A 27,808-nucleotide genomic window follows, 5' to 3' on the forward strand; every position below is an offset into this window, starting at 1 on the left:
GTAATGGAAACGCGGCTACTGTATCCAATCAGTCCATAGCCATATTTAGTCAGTTAATCTTAAAAATAACCTTTATAGGAGCTATTTCTTCCTTAATGAATTCCAAGACTGAACTGTTTCAGATGGATTAGGTGTCTGTAATCAAAATAAGTGCCATGGTCGAAAGCAATATGTTGATACTCGAATACAGTATCTACTTTTTGGCTGGGAAATACTTTAATTGCAGCAGTTTAGATTTAATAATCCCATACGCTGATATTGTTGAATACCATAATATCATAAAGACTAGTTTCAACCGTAGAGCTTCTGTGATTATCTATTAATCTATTTTACAGTAGTACAAATACTCCCACACCATAATGTAGAATTTCTGATTATTTTAATGTAGAGGAGTACTGTTATTATAGGAAAAAAATGCTTTGAGTGCCACCATTTCATTTCTTCCACAAAATGGATTTGTGCTTCATTTATACAGTACATATATCAATGTTTCCCACACGATTTTGTGAAACTGGTGGGTGGACCTCGGTAATTTATAAATCTTGTGCACTTTTGAGAGCTAAAACTCATATTCAGTGTGCAAATTGAACAAAGAAAAAGTCAAGTGCATTGACTTGTACCTGAACTTTAAAGGGGACTCAACTCTTTTTAGTTGTGATATAGTGTCTCAGTCTACATTACACTACATACTACTTGTACTACTACTACTAATAATAATAATAAATTATACCTATGGTAGTAATAGTCATATATTGTAAAACAAATGCACTGAAAAATAATTAGTTTTGTCCTCATTTCTGTACATGTAAGAGATAAACCCGTGAGCTCTTATTTTGACAGAACTGCAGTTGAGCTTTTATTTTGGTGGAAAACAAGTTTACAAACACGTCTCATTACAAATCTAGTGAAATGCTGTAACCGTCAACTATGCAAATTTTAAAATAATGCACGCTGAATCTCGGCACATGCACAGATTCATTTGCATTCACAGTTTATTGCATTCATTCACTGTGAACTGAGACACAGAGCTGATCATGTCCTGATCCAACGCATTCTCATCCTTTGGCGTCATATTTGACGCCATATGACAAAACGGCGAAATACTACGCACATGGCACCCTTTATCGTCAATATAACACGCACTGTGATGGGTAGGTTTAGGTGTGGGGTAGGGTCTGCGTCTCATATTCACGCTAAAGGATGCCAGTCAACTTTATGACGCCTTGGGTTCGCGTGTTATATTCACGCTAAAGGGTGCCATGTGCGTAGTATTTCGCCGTTTTGTCATATCCGTTTTGTCATATGGCGTCACATATGCTGCCAAAGGATGAGAACGGGCTCCCTGATTATACAGACTGTCTTTTGCGATTTGATAAAGACACAAAGCCTTATCAAGCTTTTGATTTTAGTTTTTTTGACAGCAATGGTGCAAAAAACGACATTAAAGAGCTTTTGTGTTATTATCAGAAGTTAATATTCTATATTCACAGTCTATTTAATGAATAGGAGACACTGAAATCTATTTGTGGCAGTCAATGCTGATATTGTGGCAGGCCGCCATGGATAAATCAATGTATGGTAAACACTGTATATACTGTCTATTAAGACTGACTGCTTTATTTCTTTTGTGCAAGGTTGAAAACCCTGGAATATGCACCTTAGGTAGTTGTATTGCACCTGGAACAGCTAAAAAGACTGATGTGAGGCATATATATATATATCCTGCCCACATCTCTCTGTTTGTTCAATGTTTAAAAACAGTCCATTGAAACCACAAAATTTATCCAAGGTTTAGGCAGTCCAGCTATCGACAGAAAATACTTCTCCATCTGGTCTCATGTTCCCAACACTCTCTTAATACCCACAGCTGTCATATCACAACAACTTTTTGCTTAGTTACACGAAGCCAATGGCGAGGTCGATGTAAAGGACATCTGAACGAATGCCCATTCTTCCTGCAGACAGGCTCGATCTAGAGCAGCTCACATTGCCTGAACAATGGATGCACTTCAAGCCCTCATCCCTCCAGGTGATTGTTACAATAGGATTTGTTAGAGACAGAGCAAGTGGATGGTATACCATTTATTTGCTTGCTTGTCATTCATTGTCCGAAGTCTTTGCTGGAAAAATGAGTTGCTTTACGGCTGGTGACAGTAGCAGAGTTGGAAATATAATATTGTTGAATATATTGAGTGTTTTGATTCCTTCATGGGTCATCAGAGGCAGTAGAAAAAACATGATTGTGTTATTCTTGTGCATATCGATTTCCAGAAGGTATATGTCAGCGGTGTCCAATCCTGCTCCTGCAGAGTTTACCTCCACCTTGCCCTAACACACCTGCCTGGAAGCTTCTAACAATCTTTAAAAGGCCATTCACACCAAGAACAATCACTATAAAGATATAACGATAACGTGTTTTTGCTGTTCTTGTTCCATTTACACGGCTTTAACCAGCAGATGTCCTTAGCATGCTGTGTTTTGAGTGAAGCTAGTGTAATAGAGTTAATAATCTAACAGTGAATTTAGCTGACGTAGTCAACATAGTGGAATAAAAACAACACCCAACGTTAGTCTTTTTCACTGCCACTTGAAAGGAAGCAAGACAATGTTGTCGAAACAAGCTCCGGATACCTGAGGTAATACTTCTCACCATTTATTCAGAGTGTATGAACGATTGTTTTCCATATCCATTTTCTTGAAAAGGAGGCTTGACTTGTCAAACAGTGGTGGATTTTTTTCTGGACCTCTATGATTAGCTTCTCCGCAATGTCGTCTGCCATTTTAAATTAGAATAGATTCTGATTGGTTGTCAGTGTTTTATTGTTCAACAGCTGAAAAAAAAATCGTTCTGAAAATTATCCCAACGACATCGATTTTACGATCCTTTTTCTATATTATTATTGTTATAGCTGTGGTTTGAACTATGCTATTCTTTAATATTGAAAACGATTTTTAGAACTATATCTTTATCGTTATCTTGATCGTCATCGTCCTTGGTGTGAACTGGCCTGAAGGCCTTCATTACCTGGTTCAGACGTGTTTTAATTGGGGTTGGAGATAAACACTGCAGGACAATAACCTTCCAAGAGCAGAATTGGACACCTGTGGTACATGTAGAGCAGGGATGGGCAAAGTCAGTCACTGTCCTGAGGAGTTTAGCTCTAACCCTGATACAAACTCATGTCTGTAGCTTTATAGTAATTCTGAAGTTCTTGACTAGCTTGTTCAGGTGTGTTAGATCAGGGTTAGAGTGAAACTCTGCAGGACAGTAGCCCTCTAGGACCAAAGTTGCTCATCCCTAATGTAGAGGGAATATTAAAGGGTATGGCCAGAAACAGCTTGAAGAGGGTTGGAGAGCAGATATATTTTTGCCTCAAGCACAATAGATGTTAAAGTTGTTTGATGAGCTGAGCTTGGGGGATCAAAAACCTTGGTCAGATTGGTGAGGTACAAAGTTTTATTCTGCGCCCAGCATTTCTCCTGGAGTTGGTGAAAAAAATTTTATCCATCTTTCAAATTAGGAAATAAAACATCCATGTAGGGGAATAAACTGTGAACTATTTTTTTTTGGAAGATGTTCTTTGGAGATAGTTTGCCAACGTAGACATCTGTCTTGCATAATTTATATCCATCTCTAATAAAACACTCCTGCCTGTAATATGTAAGATTTTTCAGGTTTTTTATTTCTTTTTTTATTATTATTAGGGAGGAAAGTAGCCCTAAAATACTGGAATTGCCCATCCATGTCCTAAAGTATGGTTCTGAGTAAAGGTCTTCTCTTTTCTCCATCTGCCTCTGTTGAGAACCAAGGAAGAGTGTATTTAGCCTTTTCATTCAGTTTAGAGAGGTTTAGAAAAATGCTTTGACAGTGTCTTGAGCTTACAGCAGACTAGAAACAGTGTAATGGAAAATGGAAAATGGAAAATGGAAGGAGAACAGACTTAAGAAAGCTGTGTTTGACAAACCTCATGCTTGGCTGTAGCATGTTTGCTGTAGATTGAGTGCATCTCAATGAGCACCTGTTGTGGGATTTCGCTAAGAAGTATGACTTGGTCATGCAGAGGTTATGGAAAGAGATTAACTCCAGTTAAAGTGGTTACCGAAGCTAAAATGGTCAGAGTAACAGATTCTCGTGTTGTTGTCTTGTGCTGTTCTTTCTTGATGGACTCTGCCGATAGATTCAAGGGAATCTATTCTTCGTCCATCAAAGTCAGGGCTTCAGAATAACTCATGATAGCAGTGATGCATGTGCCACCAAATTATACAGAAACTAATAATTACCACTATATTGATGTTGTATTTCACAAAAAAGTGGTTATTAATATTGTATTACATTATTTGTATAATGAAAGTGGTTATTGGATAGTAAAGCTCTGAGTTTGAGTTGCAGTGCAGATTTAAATGTACTTATTAACAGCTGTAGCATCTGTGTGAAGTGTAAACATTTAAATTTGGGTAAAAAAAAGAGAAAGATTCTTATTGTGCGACTGAATTGAGACTGCAGCACTTCATTCTACTTTGTATTTGCTCATTAAAATTCCCAACTGTTCTTCCATAATTTCATACATGTGAAGATCATGGTAATGGCAAGTAAAACTATGCACGACTCTTCACAATCAAAGTAAAAAGGTAACACTTTATAATAACTGCATCATTAGTTAAGCATTAGTAAACAGTTAATTCATCATTTATAAAGCATTAATAGGTATTAATAAAGCTGTATATAAATGTAGTTTATAAATGCTTTATTCTTGATTTATACGCATATCTAAAATGTGTTTAATAATTGTATTTTCATACTTTAATCATTTCTAAATGAAGTATTGCATTATTTACAAACCAGTTATTTAGGAGTTGTCAGTGGTTCATAAGATCACTTAGAAAGTGTAAGTAAATTATTAATAAACTATTTAAATGTTATCTAAAAAACAGATTGTTTCAAAGCAGCTTTACAGTGATAATAGGAAATTAAAGTAACAGAGATTGTTTTGGCTTTAAAGCAGCCCTAGAATAAAGTTATTGTCTAGCTAAAGTTAGTTTTGATTGATTCACTTCAGTCGCAACGATCATTAGTTATTATCTTATGGGCCGCTAACACGACACCGTTCTAACAGAAAACCTTTAATGCGATCCAGCCGCTCATTTGTACAAAACAGTGCCGGATGGTGGGAGAACACAAACCATGAAATAGGTTCCAAGGTACAAGCCTTGGAAAATTTATAATACAGAATATTTTATCACTTCCGCGTAGCCATGTCAAGAGGGATTATTCCGACAACGTACAGAGGTAAAGGGAAGGAGGTCTTCACAGGGGAGAGACTAGTGACACTTCAGGAATGCGTTATCGTCGTGTCCATGCGCAGGTCCTTCATCAGTTCCAGATATGGCCTGGATCCGGCGGACTGTGGTAAACCTCGGGATAAACAGAGAGACTAATATTAGCGTAGACGCCATCCATCTTATAATGTAACAAGTACATCAGGATTTATGGGAAGTGTTCCTGGTTACGGCTGACCTAATGTATGCAGCCTAACATTGAATTATAGAATTCAATAATGTGTTATGTGCATGCTAAGCCAAAGAGATGTGTTTTTATTCTAGATTTGAACTGACAGACTGTGTCTGCTTCCCGGACAATGTTAGGAAGAATGTTCCAAAGTTTTGGTGCTAAATAAGAAAAGGATCTACCGCCGTCATTTGACTTTCAAATGAAAGATTGGTAGTTATGTTGGCATCCACTAATGCCAACATAATGTTCAAGTCTATTTAAAAGAATGCTGTGATCAATGATATCAAATGCAGCAATAAGATCGAGTAGCACTAATAAAGAGATACAACCACGATCGGATGATAAGAGCAAGTCATATGTGACTAATGAGAGCTGTCTCAGTACTATGGGAAGGTCTAAATCCTGACTGAAAATCCTTGCAGATACCATTTCTTTCTAAACAGAACATAGTTGTGAGAACATAGTTTTTTTAACCAGCGGTTTAATCATAGCCAGCTTAACAAGTTTTTGGTACGTATCCTAATGACAAAGATTAACTAATGATATTAATAAAAGGATCTATGACCTCTGGAAGCATCTCTTTCATTGCTTAGCTGGTATAGGGTCTAACATACATGTTGTCGATTTAGATGATTTAACGAGTTTAGAAAATTCTTCCTCTCCTATAGCAATGAATGAATCAACTTCATCCTCAGGGAGACTACAATGCACTGTCTGATGCAATACTGTAGTAGATGGTTGCGTAGTTATAATTTTCTCCCTGATATTATCAATCTTGTAAGTAAAGAAGTTCATAAAGTCATTACTGCTGTGCTGCTTGGAAACGTCTGAGGTTGAAGCTTTATTTTCCATTAATTTAGCCACTGTTTCAAATAAATACTTAGGGTTTTGTTTATTTTCTTCTAATAGGGTTGAAAAATAAGCAGATCTAGCAGCTTTTAAGGCCTCTCTGTATGCAATCATGCTCTCTTTCCATGAAATGCAAAAAAAATAGTTTTGTTTTCTTCCAGTTCCGCTCCATTTTTCTGGCTGCTCTCTTAAGGGCCCGGGTGTGCTCGTTGTACCACGGCGTTGGACTATTTTCTTTAATCTTCTTTAAGCGCAGAGGAGCAAATGTGTCTAAATTACTTGAAAAGAGAGAGTCAAAAGTTTCTGTCGCAGTATCAAGTTCTTCTAAGCTATCTGGGATGCTGAGGAGATGAAACTGATCAGGAATATTATTAATAAAGCGATCTTTTGTGGCAGAAGTGATACATCTAACATATTTGTAAAATGGAGTAGACCTTGCAGCCTTGGCTAAATGAAGTTTACACGAGACTAGATAATGATCTGAGATAACATCGCTCTGCTGTAGAATTTCAACGGCATCAACACCGATTCCATGCGATAATATTAGATCTAGAGTATGATTACGACAACGTGTTGTCTAACTCCAATAGAGTTCAGAATGTCTTTAAATGCCAATCCCAATGCATATTTTTCGTTATCATACAAGTATATTGAAATCAACTACAACTAGGACTTTATCTGCAGCCAGTACTAACTCTGATAGAAAATCAGTAAATTCTTTAATAAAGTGTGTTTTGTACCCTGGTGGCCTGTATGCAGCAGCCAGCACAAATCTCAAATGTGATTTATCATTTACACTAGATAGTCTTACATTAAGCAACAACACTTCAAAATAATTATATTTAAAACTAGACTTCTCAGTAATTCTGAAGATATTACTATAAATTACAGCAACACCTCCGCCTTTGCAATTTTTCAATTGTCAATGAATTCTATATTATTTTGCGGACACCACTTATCTCATCACTCCGGCGAACAGGAATGGGACCAGAACAAATTACAGTGCCTGACATCATAATTGCGAGATCACAAACCTCTTTAACGTTAATTTTGGTGATCTCCAACTGGCGAAGTTGAACATCATTAGTGCCGACGTGAATAATAATTTTAGAGAATTTACGATTAGCATTAGCCAGCTCTTTTGAATTTGCTTTGATGTCAGGCGCTCTGGCTCCCGGCAAACATGTGACTATTGTGGCTGGTGTCTCTATTTTCACGTTCTGTATAATAGAATCACCAATAACTAGGGCACATTCAACAGGATTCTCAGTGGGTGCTTCACTAAGTGGAGAGAACCTGTTTAATGTTGTTATCGGTACGGGAGAGCGGTGTTTTATCAGGTGACTACAGCGTCTTACGGTCACCCAGTTGACCGGCTGCACACGCTCTACTTTAGCCGGAACCAAACAATGTACAGAGTTCACTAAGCTAGTCGCATCGAAAGCAGTATCAAAGCCCTTACTATCCTCGATAAAGTTTTGATGCGTGTCTCTAGTTCTGAAATCTTCTCCGTCAGCCTGACTGTCTCCCCGCATTTATCACATGTAAATCCCTCATTGCTGACAGAGAATGCTATACTATACATGTAACACAAAGTGCAAGTGACAATAACAGAAGACATTACTCACCATGTTTGTTGACTGACTCTACTTACCTTAGTTGCTTGATAGACTCGTAAAAGACGCGAGCGCGCACAAGAAAAAAAAAAAGACGGCAAGCACGATTGGCAGATTAACAGGCTAGCGTGTTGTGCTAGCGATAATGATTTAAATAAGAGCTAGCGATTTCAGATTAATGTGATAGGCAATATTAGACAATATCTAATATATGTTGATGAATAACTTAAATTTAGCAAATAAGAACAGCAAGGAATGATATTAAATCAAACAGAAAACTATACGGAGCTTACAGACGCAGACCAGCAGCAATGCAGACAGGAGAAATCGATCAAGACAGGAGCATAACCAGCCCGATCTCACAGCAATTCGTACAAATTTTACGAGGTGGCTGATTCGTACGAATTCATACGACCTCACTCGTACGAATTAGTAAGATTTTTGCTAAATCGTACATATTTTACGAGTTGCCCAATTCGTATGAATTTGTACGAATGACCTACCCCTGACCCCGCCCCTAAACCTACCCATCACATGGGTTCAGACAAATCGTACAAATTCGTACGAGTGAGGTCGTACGAATTCATACGAATTAGCCACTTTTTAATCACTCGTACAAATTCGTATGAATTGGTCGTGAGATAGCGTTGGCATAACACACAATTGCGACTTTATATTGTAATTCTGACTTTAAAACACACAATTTATATCATGCAATTCTGATAAAAAAAATTCAGAATTGTGATATAAAAAGTCGCAATTACCTTTTTTGTTTTTTTTATTCTGTGGTGGAAACAAACTTCCATACACACATTTATGCACTATCAAAACAATAAATATAAACCATGGAAATTCACATGACAACAACATAAAAATGTTGCCTATTTCTTGAACCACGTCCCCCACATGCAAAACCAACAACATTTTACTCATTCACAGTGTCTCCTAGCATCAGACTTGAATCAAAGGTCTTCTTACATTTGGATTCAAGTGTGCTAATGGTCCTGAGCAGTGGCCCAGTTTGCTGTTTGACAAGGTTGTCAACTGGTCAGGTTTTGCACTCCTCCCGCTTGTCAGATCCTTTCAGCTGACATATCGCCCCCCTATTTATTCCAGACAGATGCTGCTCTGACGTACGACGCGGTCCACATCGTGTCGGTCTCCTACCAGCACGCGCCACAAATGACTGTCAACTCACTGCAGTGTCATCGGCACAAACCCTGGAGGTTCGGAGGACGCTTCATGAGTTTCATTAAAGAGGTAATGACAATCGCTCATGGCACTGCTGTCACAAACACTTCTGCTCTCCAGAGACAACATATAGAAGATATTGTTTAAATAACACCGTATTATTTTCTCGGTATGACACTGAAGCCCGTTTAAGCCTATTTTAAGTGGTTATCATTTTATTTATGTTTTTTAAAATGCATTTATTGTATATGGTGACCCCAGAAAGTAATGACAAATGATTATTAAAGCAATAAGTGCAGTGAAGCCATGGTTTACTGTGATTTTAGAAGGGCTGTTGTTAGGCTAAAAACACTCTAAAGGACAGCATGACAGGGATTATTGTGTTTATAAAACATTTACTACATATATTCCTGGTAAACTAACAAGATCATAAAAAATTCAACAGCATATAAATCAAAACTGCCTAACGTTACTGAATGAAATGTCGGCTCACAAAGAGGAAATGACTGCGACTCTTTGATGGAGACGATCTACATGAGTCTTTTACCAAAATAATTCTTTTTTAGCTTTTCGTTCAAAATGTTAATTTTTTTTATGAAATTCCCCACATTCTAGTTTAATAAGGATACAGTAATCATCACATCCACCAGCTGCAGTGCATTTGATCTCAACCAGAGTCTGCTATCTCATCACAAACTGCATGTCCCATAATCCATTGCCTGTACCCATTATGTGTCATTACTTTCAGCTGTGTCTCATTACTTTATTAACTCTTTATACGCCTTTATTTGCCCTTTGTTTTCAGTCATTCTTTGCGAAGTCTTGTTTGTGTCACACTTTAATTGTGAGCACTCTCTCTTTGGTTTCCCGTGTTGTGGTTTCGATCATCAGCCTGATTTATGGATTTCCCTGTTTGCCTGTGATTTGGATTCAGTCGTGGTTTGGATTGTTTCGCTGTGACTGTTTCCACTAGTTACGAGTTCCCATGATGCTGTTCTTCTACGTTTGTAGATTATGTTCCTGACTCAACTGTGTGGATTATACTCTTGCTCAGATTGGACCATCTGCCTTTGTATTCTTTGTATAAGTTATTGAATCAATAATTTTTAATTACTCCCAATAACCATTAACAACTCATTTACTATACTGGATTACAATAGTACACATCATATGGTTATGGTTAATACGTTTTTAACAATTAGAGCATTATTTAACTCGTTATACTGTATATGAGCAACTGTAAATAAATAATAATAATCGTATTAAAGTGAGAATGAACCCACTATTAGCATATAGCCTAATACTATATTAACGATGCAGAGATTACAATATATACATGTATTACCTATAAAACTATGATTTGCAAATGATTTGCAACTACTTTATTACTGTATACTCATGATAAAGTGTTACTGAAAAGTGCATCGCTATCTTTCTGCAAAATTAATAAATACATGTTGCTCATTCTGATGTATATTTACCAGATACTGTACATTCCTATACATTAGTTGTGTCCAAACACCTTCACTAATTATCTCTGTATTGATAAGCACTCCATCATTATTCAGAGGCTTTAACAGTGGATCTTACCTGATAAACAATCCCCATTCACCGTCCATTTTAATTGCCTCATTTAAGTGCAGTGAGACGTTGATTGCAGCGAGTTTGAGTTGGTTCTGTTCTACTAAACTCAGTGTCCCACTTTCTCTTCACCGTGTGCTTCACACACACATGTGCTCGTGGTAATCAGCTCTTATTTCAGCTCACAAGAGAGACTTTGATTGGGCCTCATAATAGGCAGATTAGAGATGTTGAACCCAGCTCTGTGGACGAAAGGAGATAGAAGCGAGGGATGTGGAGAAGAACACAAGCTTGCAGTGAAATGTCCTCGCTCATGAACGAAAGCGGAGGTGTTTCATTTGGAAGAGGTTATGGAGAGGGCTGTAGATCGGTGTGTGTGTGTGTGTGTTGTTTGGGGGCGGAGCTCTATGCTTTAGGAACGAGGGAGGAATAGAGAGGAGGAGTTGCGATGTAATTTTTTCTGCGTCTCTAGAGATTGTTGAAAGTGAGATGGTCGTTAATTAGGACGAGGTCTTGGGGGAAGATGTGTCTGAGGCACTGGGATGTAAAATGTAATTAAAAAGGAAATAGAAGCTTTGTGTGTGTGTGTGTGTGAGTGTGTGTGTGTGTGTGTGTGTGTGTGTGTGTGTGTGTGTGTGTGTGTGTGTGTGCACTCACAAGTATGTGTACCACACTTGTACAAACACTGGCTTCTTTTCAATTCATGAGTGAGAATTTGAATGGATTTGGACACACACCGCCGGGTGTTGAAATGGAATATGAATTAAAAAGGCAGGAAGAGGAATTTACTGAATTGCAATTCAACAGTCACACAACAGTCAATTTTCATTAGTCCAACAAAACATAAATTAGGCTGCGTCATTCATTTTTATTCATTTTTCCTATTTTCTCCCTAATATGAAGAATACATTATCGTCAGCTGGTTTAGACATATTTCTCTAATGCAAATTTAGTGCTGTCAAAGCATTTAACACGCTGCAATAGCACAACATATCAATCCCATTTGGTAACACTTAAAGCCTTTATCTATAATGCATTATGAAGTAATTTATAATGTATGTTATAATGCATAATATCTTACAATAAAATTTTAAGTACAGTTATGTAGTGATTTATGGTCTTAAATATTTATACTATTATTCAATATTAAAATTAATATTGAGTTTTTGGTCACAGAGAGTGTCAGATGATCCCTTCCTATATTGCGTAACACCAGCCAAGGAATTTCACCTTGGCAAGTGACTGAGTTGGATGTTACAATGGCAGTTACAAGTTAAACAAAGATAAACTGTAGTTCCTCTGGAAGTAATAAGGTAAACCTTACTCTGAATTCAACAAATAAATCGAGAGATTATTTGTTAACTGACATCAGCTATGCAGAATTTAATGCAAATTAGATAATAATATACTATTTAAACTAATGATAAGGTCTGTGGAAAGTGGTTTGGTAAAGTGATATTGCCATTATTGACCGCCTGGTGAAGTGCTGAGTCCGAGCGGCGACGTCTTCCACTCGCTGAGCCGCGATTCAGTGGGAAGAAAGAAGTTGGAATCTGTTTCACAGCCTTGAACACAAAGTACTTGTGAACGTTGTGCTCCTGGAGCACAGAGAAGGTCCTTATTCCTGGAACACGCAGATGAAGGATCACTGAAGAGAAGGTTCTGAAGTCCGTACAGAAGATCCGGGCCATCTGGAACACGCAGATCTGGAGGATCTCTGAAGAGATTCTGAAGTTAGTGCAGAAGATCTTGAAAATGGGGGCCACTGAGCTTATGGTCGTTGATCCTGTTGCTATTTCCAAACTCCCCAAATTCACTTCTTGCAGAACTTCTTTGTTTGTCTCTTTCAAGATGGAGAGAGAAACAGCTTGTTCCTTCAGCTTAGCTTATTAGAACTGGAAACTCTTGGGTCTGGAACCAGGAACTGGCACTCAGAACAGAAACAGGTCTTTGTCTCAGAGAGAACATTTTAATCTCTCCTGAGAAGGAGGGAGTTGCCAGTTGGCACCTTTCAGATCCAGTGTTTTGATTGGCTGATGCCGTCAGAGGTGGCCAGTGTATAGCCTCTCTTTTGCATGAGGTTAATTTGCATAGTTTAAAGGTCATGTTTAGAACAATGTCCTTAAGGTTTTCCTATGCGTAATTCACTTTCCAAAATCCATTTCAGATTAACCTAGACATTGTACTGCAAACATAAAGTCCAAACATCAAACATGGGTTGTGTTGAATTTTTACCTATGAATGAATGTATACCTTAATATATAAGTTTGGATATTTTGCATGTACACAAACAGAACTCATTAAGTATACACAGTTCTGTTAATAGAAATGGAGAGGATTTGCTCCATTGTGTTCATTGTGAGTCCATTGTGTGTAGAAAATCCATCATTTGTGGCTTCAAGCCACATGGCAAAACTGGTTTGGTGAGTCTGAGAGTCTGTGGTCCTCCACACCTTGTTCTCAGGACTGAGGGACTGGGGTGAACAATGGCCAAATGATGTTGGCCAAATGATGTCCATTCCACAAATGGTACCTAGCAATTGTCTTTCCAGGCTTATCTCCTAGGCCACCTAGTTCCTTTCTGTGTAAGTTCTTTTGGAGGTGTGAGTGTAAGAGTCCTATTCATCAAGGCAGATGTAAGGGGTCTTAAGGCAGAAACACACCAAGCCGACGCCGACGAACTAGCACTGATGAAAGCCGACTGTGTTGTCGCCTCGTGTCGGGGTAAAAAGCTATACTTGAACACACAGAGAGAACTACTGCCGACTGTTAGCTACAATGCGCGTTCTGCGCCTGCGTGTGAATGAGACAACTGTCTATTTCTGCAGATATATTCATCTATATTTGACATTCAAAAAGAGAAACCGACGCTGCAGGCTGCAGATAACGTTACACAAACGATAAACAAAGCAGTGCGTGCTTACCGTTTTGAATATCAATCCTGTTAAACACTTTCTTTGTTCCACTCCACTCATGTTAATATTTAAATATTTGCCAAGGAACACTCATGTAAGATGACGTGACATAACAGCAGCCTTCTATCTGTACCGTTTTGACTTCTTTGCTCTCTGTTTTGCTATTATTCTCTCGCACTGACTCGTTCACTAAGCTGAACAGCCAATCAGAGTTCTCGCTCTCACTGACGGCCCGACGCCGATTCAACATGTCGAATCGGCTGTTACAAAGCCGACGAGGACCAATTTCAGCCGACCGTGCGGAACACACTGAGAAAACTTAGTCGGCCGACGGACAAAAACTGCCCGACGGCCGACCGTCGGCTTGGTGTGTTCCTGCCTTTACATTGTTATGAGTCTGCCCTCATGTTTGCCTGCGGATCACTACAGTTAAAATGCTGTGTAGTATTTGCAGATTCCTTGTTACAGCTGAAATTAGTTTTTTGTGATATGTTTTAATGCATTATACTTTCTAAAGGTGTGCTCAATACATAGATGAGTATTTATAATGTATTATAACTAGTTAAAATTATTCATGAGACTATACACTGCATTATAAGAGGCATTATTAATGCTTTAAAATTCTTAAAGTAACACTATGCAGTTTTTCAACCTTCATAATATATTTCCAAGACCCTTGTGATGGTACATCGACTTACAATAGGTTAAATGACACGTCTGCCATAGCCTGACGTGGTCTGTATCGCTTTTACTGGCACTATGTAACTTCGGGTTTCGGGTAGTAACCGGAGCACAAAAAGAACTACAAAATTCGACTATTTTAGGGCATACCTAGTTTTTCTTCGTTTGTGATGTCTTTAATAAAATCATGCATCGTACTCTAGCTTGTCTGTGGCCATTGTTGATTCCAAAGCTGGTGCTGGTGCGGTAGGCTAAATTATTTACGACAGCGGTAATGGACGATTCCGCTTCCAACCTGTAGTGCGACCGCAGAGGAAAAGTCCCTTGGTGTTGCTTTAAGTTTAGGGTCAAATTCTCACTATTAACTTGCTTATTATCATGCATATTACTAGGATATTGGCTGTTATTTATATATATATATATATATATATATATATTTATATATATAACAGACAATACCCTAGTAATATTCATGATAATAAGCAAGTTAATAGTGAGAATGTGTATATATATGTATATATATATATACATTAACATTCAACATTTTATTATTTAAGTGTATATTATTTAAGTATAATACACAAGAATTTCAGGAAATTACATATTGCCATATTCATTATTATTTCTTGTAATAATGTTTCTGGAAATGTTCCATAACATTTTAATGTGTAGTTTATATTGAGAAACTGAAAAATTCCCAAAATTCTTCTTCTTTTCCCTCCATAAACTCCATGACATGACATAACGACATAACATAACACATGCTCATACTCATACTCATACTCATACTCATACTCATACTCATACTAATACTATAATACAAACTATAACATCATTTTTGCGCATTGAGAAACTGAAATTCCATTAAATTCTACTTTATTTATTTATTTTTTACATTTGTAATCATTACTACAAATCTGCATCCTGTTGTTGATTTAAATTTAATTCAAATTGGGATAGAAATGGCATTTAAATATGTGAATGTTGGTGTGTTTTAATTGTTGAAATGTGTGTGTGTGTGTTTTGAAGTCTCACTGGGACGGCCTGACGGGACGGCTGTGCTTCAACAGAACTACAGGTTTGCGCATTGACTTTGATCTGGACATTGTGAGTCTTAAAGAGGACGGCCTTCAAAAGGTAAACCACCACACAATCACACACAACATAACTCAACAAACAAAGCACATACAGTATAATAACAATGCGCTTGCTATGTCTTTATGCTTTTTTGCACAGTAGGAGGGATAAAATGATTAAAAGCAGTTTTCTTCTGCTAATGCTCGGCTGTTAAACAGTGTGTAATAAGTCACTTTTCATTTGCATAGTCGATTATACCAGAAACTTTCATGCTGCCATAGAACAAAAATGTGTCATTGAAAGAGGATTGTTACTCCCTTCAAATAACCTTCTGTTCTCTCAGTCTAGTGCACTGAATCCTCCTGTACCTCGTCTCATATGGTCACCATTCCTGTGCAAATAAAGAGCAATTTGTGTCTTACGTTTAATTTACCTCCTAACAAGGAAGCAAATGAGGTGTTTAAACATAAGCATAAGTTAGTGGATCATAAAGCAAATTGGATTAGTGTACAAAGTACTGTTAATTACAAGCCTTGTTAATGACCAGCTGAAGTTACACATGCTTTTGTGCAGTAATGAGCTACTTAAATATAGTAGCTTTTGTGAAAAGAAGTGCAAGTAATGCAAGACAAACACTAATATTTTTTTTATTAGTAATTTAATTTTCATTTATAAGTTTGACTATCACACTATGGCAATGTGTGTTTGTGCACACACTGTCAGAGATGCCAAAAAATGAAGTAAACAGCACCAAACACCTCCACAAAATCTGTATCATTATATAAAAATTCCCGCTCTTATTCAGCAGCACATGCACACAGAATAGTAAAACCCATAATTATGTGGGGAAGTAGTGCAATTCCCAGTAACAATTCTTCTAGGAATAGATGTTCAGATAAAAACAAACAAAAAACATGTATAATAACTTTTTAATTTTTAGCATTTTAGATTGGAATAAGCAGGAAAAAAAATCTGTATTCATTTTGAGGGGGCCAAGAAAGTCTCCTCTCGGCAACGTGAATATTTCTCCTTGCCCTGATAATCACGTTTAATGAATTGAGTTAATTACAGTCAATTTGCAATAATGAAACATCACCCTATAAAGTGACGTAGCATATCATGTGAAATGTGCATCTCTCTGAATCAGTCGTATGCGTACGCTAGGTTTTTGCGCAGGTGAGCTTGTCATTACAGGTTTATTACACCTGCATATCTCTGAGATCTGCAGCTCTTGGGCTTTATGAATATGAGAGCAGTTGTGTTGGAGCAGGACAGAGATAGAGAGAAGTGTTCAGATTATTAATGTAAACCGTCCGTATGCCGGACTTGCTTTTTCTCACTGCAGGGGATTGTTTGTGCAAAACTCGCTAAATTTGCTCAGTTTCGCAATGTGCTGATATTAGAGGGATTATTCACAGCACAACTATTTCAACTCCCTCTACTGACTGCCTCTTAATGCATGTGTGTGTGTACTTCCTTAACTATATTTTGGGGACAAATCTGTACCCAGAATTGACCAAAACCTGACAAAATCTCCAAAAACTTCCCATTAGGGACATCCTCATTTGTGAAAATGTAAAAATGCAGAAAGTTTTGTGTGATTGGTAGGTTTAGGGGTCGGGTTAGTGTGTGTGCGTGCGTGTGTGTGTGTGTGTGTGTGTGTGTGTGTGTGTGTGTGTGTGTGTGATGGGTAGGTTTAGGGGTCGGGTTTGAGTGTGTGTGTGTGTGTGTGTGTGTGTGTGTGTGTGTGTGTGTGTGTGTGTGTGTGTTTCAAGTCAAGTCACATTTATTTATATAGCACTTTTTACAATACAGATTGTTTCAAAGGAGCTTTACAGAGATAACAGAAATTGTCACAGTTATCTGCCTTCTTCATTTCACGTGTCTTCATTTGTAGCACCTGTCTAGTTAATCATCATCTGTTTCACCTGTCTTCACTCAATCAATGTTAATCAGTGTCTTCGTTCAGTCCCCTTCAGTCTTCGTCCGTTGTACGTTGTGTTTAGTGTGGGAACCTTCTGCCCGTCTGCCTGTTTGTATCTGTGAAAGTTATATATGTCATATTGAAAGTAAAAGTTTTTGAAATTGGAACTTTTGACTTCATCTTCTTCTTCTGCCTGCACCACACCCATGACAGAAGAACGGACCTAACAAGAAACATGGAAGTTGCCGGCTTCCTTCTAACCCCAGCCGATCGTCTGATACATTGTTTTCAGGATGGCCGCTCTGTCAAGGAATATGTAGCTGCCTTCCTGGAGATTCCTAATGGGGTAAGCTGGGCAGATGATGTCCTAAAAAACGTATTCTGGTGTGGATTGGACGTACATCTGTACCAGCAAGCTCCAGTGGCATAGCCATTCGTCCACCATCACAGCCTGATCTTCACGTCATCCCTGATTCACCTGATCTTCACCTCATGCCTGACCAGCCTGATCTTCATGTCATGCCTGACCAGCCCTGCCGAGCCTGAGCTTCACGTCAGACCTGCCGAGTCTGAGCTTCACGTCAGTCCTGCCGAGCCTGAGCTTCACGTCAGTCCTGCCGAGCCTGAGCTTCACGTCATGCCTTACCAGCCTGATCTTCATGTCATACCTGACCACCCCGATCTTCACGTCATACCTGACCAGCCTGACCTTCACGTCATGCCTTACCAGCCTGATCTTCACGTCATGCCTGACCAGTCCTGCAGAGCCTGAGCTTCACATCAGTCCTGCCGAGCCTAAGCTTCATGTCTGTCCTGCCGAGCCTCAGCTTCACGTCAGCCCTGCCGAGTCTGAGCTTCACGTCAGTCCAGCCGAGCCTGAGCTTCACGTCAGTCCTATCGAGCCCGAGCTTCACGTCAGCCCTGCCGAGTCTGAGCTTCACGTCAGTCCAGCCGAGCCTGAGCTTCAAGTCAGTCCTGCCGAGCCTGAGCTTCATGTCAGTCCTGCCGCACTAGAGACTATTCACGTCATGCTCTCCAAACCTGAGCCTTCAGAGCGTGAGCCTGAGCCTTCTGTCCCTGAGCCTTCTGTCCCGAGCCTGAGCCTTCTGTCCCCAAGCCTGAGCCTTCTGTACCTGAGCTTTCTGGTACCGAGCCTGAGTCTTCTGTTCCCGAGCCTGAATTCCCACCCAGCCTCCCTCTCCCACCTCCTTCCATCTGCTACCTCTCTACTTTTCCGCCACTGCCTGTCAGCCCCTCAGCTCCTCTTCTAACCACCTTCTGCGAGGTGGAGTCGCCGTGGGTCTCCCAGCCTGCAGCTCCAGCCTGGTCGGTGGATCCCCAGTCTCCACCTCCAACCTCTGCAACCAGGACTCTACCCCGGCCCTTCGTCCCATCTGCTTTACCTTGGCTCTTACCTCCCTCAGTTCCACCGTGGCCCTTCAGTTCCCTACTTCCGCCATGCTCCCTCGTCCCCCCGGATCCACTTTGGTCATTAGTCAACCTTCCCTGACCTCTGGACTTATCTCCTCTGGGTACGCCTCGTCCCTTTATCCCCCCGGCTCTGTTGGACTCCTCACTCCCTTCAGTTCCCCTTTGGTCCTCACTCCCTCTGTCTTCACCGTGCCCTTCAGTGTCCCCGCCTGCACTTCTGTTACCAGAGCCAGCGGCGTCGCCATGTCCCGCTGCACCCTCGGCATCACCTAGGTTCGTCAGCTCTTCGGCTCCACCCCGGTCTCCTCTCCCACCTGCTCCACTCCCGTCAGTCGGCCCCCTGGTGTCGTCAGCCCTGCCTCCTTCATGGCTCCTCCCTCCTCATCTCCGCACTGGCCCACTACACTGCCTGCTCCACCCTGGGCGCCTGCCTTCTGTCTACCCTCTCCTGCCTTTCGTCCTCCTTCTATGGCCCCTCCAGTTGGTCCATCTACGGTGTGAGGTCGCGACTACCGGGAGGGGGGTGTAATGTCACAGTTATCTGCCTTCTTCATGTCACGTTCCTTCATTTGTAGCACCTGTCTAGTTAATCACCATCTGTTTCACCTGTCTTCACTCAATCAATGTTAATCAGTGTCTGTATTTAGTTCACTTCAGTTCATTCAGTCTTCATCTGTTCTACGTTGTGTTTAGCGTGTGTGTGGGAACCTTCTGTCCATCTGCCTGTTTGTATCTGTGCGAGTTATATTGTTCATCTTCTTCTTCTGCCCGCACCACACCCGTGACAAAAATAGCATCACAGTCCAGCTTAAGTAAGTTCAGTGATGATTAGTTTTTGTTTTAAAAAAAGCTATTAATTTAGTTAATTTAAATGTGTATATATATATATATATATATATATATATATACATATAGCGCTCTGGAGTAAACAGTGATGTCATAGTCCAGCTCAGTTACGTTCTTGTATAATAGTGTCAATGCAGGCAGATCAATATTATTGTTGAATATTAAATTAAATTTTAAATTTAATGTCCCCAACTAAGCAAGCCAAGCCAATGGCAACAAAAGTGGAAAAGTCGACAGTGGCATGGAAGCAAAACTCTATCAGTGGCAGAATGGAGAAAAAAACCTTGGGAGAACCCAGGCTCAGTTGGGGGACCAATGAACGAACAGTGTATGATTATGATTCAGGCAGCATTATAGGTCCGAAGTCAGATCGGTTTGGAACAATTAGAATATTATCCAGTTCCATCTGGTTTAAGATCAGAGTCCCACCAGGATGGAGACAGGTTTGTTGAGGATCAGTGCTGATGGCTGTCGTGTCGATGAAGCCTTCACAGGGGAGAGTGTAATTGACACAATCTCTGTTTACACTTCAGGGATGCGTTGTTGTCCTGTCTAGGTGCAGGTCCTCCATCTGGACCAGATATGGCCAGGATCTGGCAGATTACATCATGCGTTGTGATCGTGTCTAGGCACAGGTCCTCCATCTGTTCTGTATATGGCCCGGATCTGGCTGACTGCATCATGCGTTGGGGTCGTGTCTAGGTGCAGCTCCTCCATCTGGTCTGGATAAGGCCCGGATCCGGCTGACTACATCATGTGTTGTGGTCGTGTGTAGGCGCAGGTCCTCCATCTGGTCTGGATCCGGCCCAGATCCGGCTGATAACAGTTAACCTCATAATAAGCAGAAAGACTAACATTAGCGTAGATGCCATTCTTCTTATGATGTAACAAGTAAATCGGGTGTTACAGGAAGTGTTCCCGGTTCCGGCTGACCTATTCTATGCAGCCTAGTGTGTGTGTGTGTGTGTGTGTGTGTGTGTGTGTGTGTGTGTGTGTGTGTGTGTGTGTGTGTGTGTGTGTGTGTGTGTGTGTGTATGATGGGTAGGATTAGGAGTAGGTACAGAGTACAGAGGTCTTCAATCCTGCTCCTAGAGGGCCACTGTCCTGCAGAGTTTAGTTCCAACCTGCTTTAGCACACCGGCCTTTATATATTCAAGCAAATCTGAAGAGCTGATTCAGGTGTGTTTGATTAGGGTTGGAACTAAATCCCCATTTTGATAGCTAAGTAAACGTGTGTGTGTGTGTGTGTGTGTATTTGTACCTTAATTAACGGCAAACATTTAATGTCTCTAATATCCCTGGAGGCAGATAGAGCACTCCGGCTGAAATAGATTCATTGATTGATAATCAGCTGGATTGGTCCCAATGCAGAGTTAAACAAACAGCCTGCAAACTAATATTGAGTCATATATATATATATATATATATATATATATATATATATATATATATATATATATATATATATATATAATAATTCTATAATTGTATATCTAGTTCTTTTAAAATACAACAACACTACATTGTAACCCACTTAGACAGTTTTTGTGTCTTCCCATACTGGTTTACTATGAACTAGTTGATTTCCGAGAAAATACATATAATGATAAATATGATTAATTTTTCAAGTCCAGAATCATACTCTCCGCACGTATGCAAACACAGCCACGAGCACTTGTGTGTGGGTGTACTTGCATTTGGTTATTATCTTCTAACCAGATTGACATCACATGTTGTTGTGTTGCATGCGTTTCATAACTGAACACAAGGATGTGCGCTGACCTATTCACTGAAATTCACTGGAAATGATCCTATGGAAGTTTGGTTGTCTAGTAAATTTAAGGATGTAATATTCCTCAGAGCAGACTTTTCAGTTTTTCAGCTGAGAAATGAACCAACCAATGGCTTGTTTATAGTTGATCCTGCATATTAAGATGCAATATGAATATTTCAACACCGGAAAAGTGTGACACCTTTAATAACGCCACAGTGTTATTTGATAGTGATTCATGCCGTAAGTTCCGCTTTTTCTTTTGTTCAACATTTTCTGTTGCAAAATTGAATTGAGAAGCAATCCCCTTTGGTGGAATTGCCCTTCTTGTATGTTAATGTATTCAGAGTGTATGCAAGGGCCTAGCTACTCATGCACTGCCCTATTGGCATAAATACACAAGAGCCAATCAGCTAATGCTTCAGGATGAGCTCAGCACAGGCTGCTAATGCAGTCGGATGGGCTATTGCGATGTGGATGGGTCACACAGGTATGAGAAACACGCTCTGACTGCATAAATCTCCTCTTTTTTAGGTGGGGAAGTGGAGTGCATCTGGAGGACTCAACATCACTGAGGTCCCACGACAGAACGGCATGAACATCACAGACTCACTTTCCAACCGCTCGCTGGTCATCACCACTATCCTGGTAAGGTCATTCAGATGCTGTGTGTGAAGGAGAGAGTTCTTTCAGTCTCTTTATGTCTTTCTCCAAATTTCACTTTCTTTTCTAGTGTTCTTTACCTCGTTTCAAGTCAGCACATGGGCTGCTTTTCAAGTAATGAAACGCACATGCTCCAGAATCTCATTTCCTCTCACAGAAATGCCAAATAACTCTGTGCCTTTCAGAGTCTCAGTTCTTCAAATAAATTGACCTGGCTGAATTAACAAAACAAGATGTCTTCCCCTGTTTGAAACAAAGTTTGAGCCTCAACCATCTCGCCTGACTGTTTTACTAAGTGTAATTCTGAATTGAAGCTAGTACTAGTTTTCAACTCGCACTACCATTTGAATTTGGGAATGAAATTTGGTACAATTAATTTTAATAAAATAATAGTAAAAAAAAAAATAAAAAAAATAAATGTTTTACTCTACTATGGGACCACAACACGTTTTTGCAAGTCTGCAAACCACACTTATAAAAGAAGGCCTCACAGATTGAGTCTCGAGATGTGTTTTTCAGAGTTAAGCTGTATTTAACTTCACACCAAGTCTTATGGTGCAAGAAAAAATAGCAAGGATTTGCATCTGACGTGTCTGTGTAGCAGTGGCGTAGCCACGAGGGGGCCTGGGTGGGCCTAGGCCCCCTCATTTACATGTCCGGCCCCCTCAGATTTCTGATTGCTTTAAAAAAAAAAATTGTTGTTTTGTTAGGATTGATAGATTGACCAATCAAAATGCTGCGCGGTAAAATGCGGCTTATTTTCAAACTTGATTTGTTTATGTCACGTGTTGCGCGTAACGTACGCTGTCATCTTCGCGTGAGAGTTAATATGCAGTGGCAATGGCAGGCGCGCAAACTCAAAGTACAATATTACACTTTTTTAAAAAAGCACGGAAAGATGAACTTGAAGAAAATGTGCCATCTACATCAGACTGTGCTTCAGCTAAAAATGAGGCGACAGCGAGTGAAGCGGCACCTGAGGCTTCCCAGGACACAGAAACCGAACGACCATCACAGGAGTGTAGCGGTGAGACTTCCACACAGATCGGCACAATGCCCAATGATTTGTCTGCAATTGATGAACCGCCTTCACAACCAGTGATGACCACATTTCCTTACACTGAGTTTGCCGGAAAGAATCGTTGCTTTTCCCCAAAATGGTACAGTGAATTCACATGGCTTGAATATAGTTCAACAAATAATGCTGTGTTTTGCAAAGCATGTCGGCATTTTCCTGATCCATGCGCAGAAAAAGCGTTCATTTGCGATGGATTCACAGACTGGAAACACCTCCGCAGGTCATGTATCAGACACCAAGCCAGCAAATCTCATTCCCTTTCCATTTGTAAATATGAGGCATATAAAGCAACCCGTAAAACCCAGGGTACTGTTTTAAACCAGCTCTTTCGGGATGACCGCACGTTTGTGGAGAAAAACCGTGAACACGTGAAAGTGGTCATTGACATTGTTATGTTCTGTGCAAAACAAGGCATTGCTTTACGTGGCCACAGGGAAAATGAAGAGGCCTTAAATAGGGGCAATTTTTTGGAACTGTTTAGCTTAATTGCCAAGCATGACCCAAACGTGCAAAATCGTCTCCAGGAAATACCAAAAAACGCCAGACTAATGAGTGCAGAAATTCAGAACGAGTTACTTGAATGTGCAGCCTCACTACTTCTACGAAAGATCAAGTCTGAGTTGCATGAGACACCATACACCTACTACGCAATTATGGCTGATGAATGCAAGGACATTTCCAAACGCGAGCTGGTGGCTGTGTGTGTAAGATACGTTCATGCAGGCAAAATTAAAGAGAGAGCGGTTGGATTCGTTGAAACAGGAGATATGAGCGCTAATGGGATTTCTTCTAAGATTTTGCAAGTCATTGAGCCATTACAGTTGGATCCATCTCTTTGTGTTGGCTTTGGCTTTGATGGGGCTTCTGTGATGTCCGGCAACAAGGGTGGTGTGCACTTGATTTTAAAGCGTACTTTTCCAAATGCCTTTTATGTGCATTGCAGCTCGCACAGGCTTAATTTAGTTCTCTGCACCGCAGCGAAGGTATCTGGCCATGTCAATACTTTTTTTGATACTGTGAACTCTTTGCACACTTTCATGACTGGTGCGCACAGGCATGCCCGTTTTTTAGAGATCCAGAAGGAGCTTTATCCTCACAGAAGGTGTCTTGAACTTGAACGATCTACAGATACAAGGTGGAGCTCGAAATCTGGCTCCATCGGCAAAGTACTGACGTTATTTGATGTAATTTTAGAAACGCTGTCGGAGTTCTCCGAAACAAGTGGCCAAACAAAACTGGAAGCTGATTCACTCATGCATCAAATTCAGACAAAAAAATTTGTATTTCTGTTGGTGACATTTGGGAAATTATTTGATACCAGTGACGTTGCTACCAGGGCTTTACAAAGCAGCACAATATCAGTCACCGACTGCCTATCGCTGATCAAAAATCTAAGGGATATGTATGTACAGTTCCGAGGAAATGTGCAAAATGATTTCGACAAAGTTTTAAAGTTGACTGATGAACTGATGGAAAAGAATTCAATTTCCAACTGGGATGTCACCAGCACCAGAGTAAGAAAGCTACCGGTCCGACTGAAAGAGTCTCTGGTTTCATGTAGTTTAGGCAAAACCACAGCCATAAAGGAGAATGCTGATCTCAACAAACTATGGGTTGATATTTTAGACCGACAAATCACCGAACTGAACAGCCGCTTTCAAGAGGATCAATGTGGATTAATGCGTGCAGCAGCTGCGTGTCTGCCCGGCTCTGATTTTTTTTCAAAAGGCGAGCTACTGAGGATGCCCTGCGAACACTATGGCGTTTCATTTGCAGAAGCAGAACTACACATTTTCTTTCAACTTCTGTGCAGGAAAACAGACGATGGCCACTCTTTCTCTTCCCTCATGGAGGTTTTGGACACCTGCGCCTCTGATGTCTTCCCAAACATAAGTAGACTCTTAAAAATAATGGTCACACTGCCAATGACTTCTTGTAGTGTCGAAAGACTTTTCTCAACAGTAGGAAGAGTCAAATCATCTTTGAGATCACACATGACAACTGTGCGTTTAAATAATCTTTCCCTGCTGTCTTTTGAACGGGAACTGGTGGATTCTTTGGACTATGATGACATCATTGACATTTTTAATAATCGCCCCCGTAGACTCCGCCTTGTCATGTAAAAGGTAATCCCAAGGTTTGAATAGACGCTGAGCTATGTTTTTGTTTTGCTGCTAAAAATAGTAAAGTAAAAATGCTTTAATTGTATGCTGTATATTTGCTTTTAAAACTTTCCATGATGTTTTTCGAACGTGAATTGGTGGATTCTCTCTGGACTGAGTAGGCCTATGTAGTTATGTAAAAAGGAAATAAACACCGCTGTTTTAGGCTGTTATGTTATGAGTGTTCTGCTGAAACGGTGAAGTAAATATGCTGTTTTAAATTTGTGCAGGTGTTAAGCTGTTTTATTTATAGGTTTTAAGATTTTATTTTTATATATATATATATATACAGGGTGCGATTTGTGAAAAAAAAACAGGGATGTTTTGAAAAGGTTTTATTAAATCATGAGAACATGAACTTCATCACTGCATTTGCAGGAATTGTAAAATCATTTTTCTTATTAACTCATGAAGTAGCCTAACGCAATATTTTTTACTCTAATAGCTTATATGAACTGTGATCACGCACAACGAAAAAACACGCAAGAATTAAATCCCCCTCCCAGCACCATGGATAGTGCCACTCGGCTTGACATGTCAAAACACTTATTTATGAATGGCACAATTAAATGGCACAACATAGTGTCAACTTAAACATAAATAGGCTATAGTGTAGGCCTTTGCATCATACTAGGAAAACAGTCTTTTTCTGCTTTCCTGTGGGAAAATCCGCAGCTTTTGAAATGATAGAAAAGACAGATGCATTATCTGTGTCAATTCGCGTCTACCGCGCCGCGCTAAACGCCTCCGACACACAGCTCCACTGCCCAGTCTCGCAAGTGTTGATAGGCTATTACTCGTGAGGAGTAACCAATCAGATAGCGCCGTGGGCGGGACATTGAGCAAGTCTGCAGAGAGGTGATTACAGAGAGGCTGCGGCCGCTATACCAGAGCCAGCCGAAGGAGCGCATTTTAAAATAAAATTGACTTTAATCAAACCACGGACCCGTGATAAGTTTTGTGATCCGTCTCGCCACTATTGTAGTAGCACTGATCACTTTGAGGGGGGTATAAATTGATCCCCACCGGGGATAAAAATAATTAAGCAGAGGCAGGGATACTTTGACCAGAAAGGGGGAAATCCCACGCATCCCCCCCGCAAATCGCACCCTGTATATATATATATATATATATATATATATATATATATATATATATATATATATATAATGTTGCCCCCTCATTTAAAGACGGGACCCCCCAAAAATAAAATTCTGGCTACGCCCCTGCTGTGTAGGCTATCAATTAAACATGGCAGAGGCTATTAGCATTAAGTACAAATTGTGCTAAATTCTATTTACACCAAGTGAAAATAGCAGTGTTTTCTTTGCACTATAGTGTAATTAGTTATTCATACTAAGTACAAATAGTGGCAGATACTACTTGCACCTCAGTTTACTATAGTACATTATAAAACAGTATGCAGTAATAACAAGATATTCAGTGCATATGATTATATTTATTACAATTATTAATGGATGCCATCTTATACTTGTACTGCTAACCCTACCCGATAAACACTTTATCCCTACTAATAAATTACTATTAGCTGCTTTATTTCCAGTATATTAGAAACAATATTTTTTTTAATTTTTTTTTATTTTAAAAACCCGCCATTCAAACTCGTCAACAGTTGATCCCACCTGCCTTTTGTAAATTTTGTGTTTCGTTTGTAATTTTGTCTGGCTTAAAATGACAATGGTAGACTTCATGTAAATAGCCTCTCCCAACAAGGCGGTGTAAATAGACAAAAAGTAGGGCATACTGAACTCATTTGCAAAATATAGTTGCTTCGGACTTTGATAGCAACTGTCTAGGCTTATGTTCAAAAAACAAACAAACTTTGACTTCTAAAGCCACTTTTTGTAATGAATATTGTCGATCAATGATTTTTTTTTTGTCTGCAACAAACAATTTAATGTATTTGAATAGTTTTAGTTTAACACAGTACAGATTTTCTAAGCAAATATTGATTATATCCTAACTGCAGTCCAGTTGATTATTTAATATGCCAATGATGCAATACATTTGATTAAAATTTTGATTTATTGACAGCCTTAAAAATAAGTAATGATCTTGTACGACTAACCCTTGAACCTTAAGTAATTCTATCAGCTCAAGTTTCGGATAATGCCCTGACCCTTTCCAATTTGGTTTCCCTCCATAATATATTTTCAGAGATTTATCATAGACATGTAGCCTTAATTTATTGCTGTTACAGGCAGATGCATTCTGGGTGAAAATCTGCTTTACCCAATGTCATTTTCCAGAAAATAGCACAAATGACACATCTTAAAATAAATGTGTGTTGCATTCAACACATTCTCACAGATGTTTGGGATATTTTGGTACTGACAACAGTCTCTGTGGACTTATTTTGGACAAGCATATGAGTTATCAACAGGGATAAACACTGTTATTAAACGTGGATTGAGCTGCAAGGCTATAATTATGAGTTAAGGTCTTGATAGGATATAATCAGTGATTTTCTAGTAGCGATGGGTTTTGTTATAT

General features: G+C 39.6%; 1 protein-coding gene across 1 annotated transcript in view; it reads left to right on the forward strand.

The window, feature by feature from the left end:
- grik3 (glutamate ionotropic receptor kainate type subunit 3) overlaps window positions 1-27,808 on the forward strand; it is a 182,253-nt gene that overhangs the window by 98,367 nt on the left and 56,078 nt on the right. The window contains exons 7-9 of the mRNA XM_077205783.1: window positions 9,091-9,234; window positions 15,372-15,479; window positions 21,926-22,039. Of these exons, the coding sequence (XP_077061898.1) occupies window positions 9,091-9,234; window positions 15,372-15,479; window positions 21,926-22,039 (366 nt within the window). The remainder of the gene's footprint in view (window positions 1-9,090; window positions 9,235-15,371; window positions 15,480-21,925; window positions 22,040-27,808) is intronic.

This window comes from Siphateles boraxobius, unplaced genomic scaffold, assembly GCF_051911475.1.
Source record: "Siphateles boraxobius isolate OS27281-9 unplaced genomic scaffold, OSU_SipBor_1 12, whole genome shotgun sequence".
NCBI classification, from domain to species: domain Eukaryota; kingdom Metazoa; phylum Chordata; class Actinopteri; order Cypriniformes; family Leuciscidae; genus Siphateles; species Siphateles boraxobius.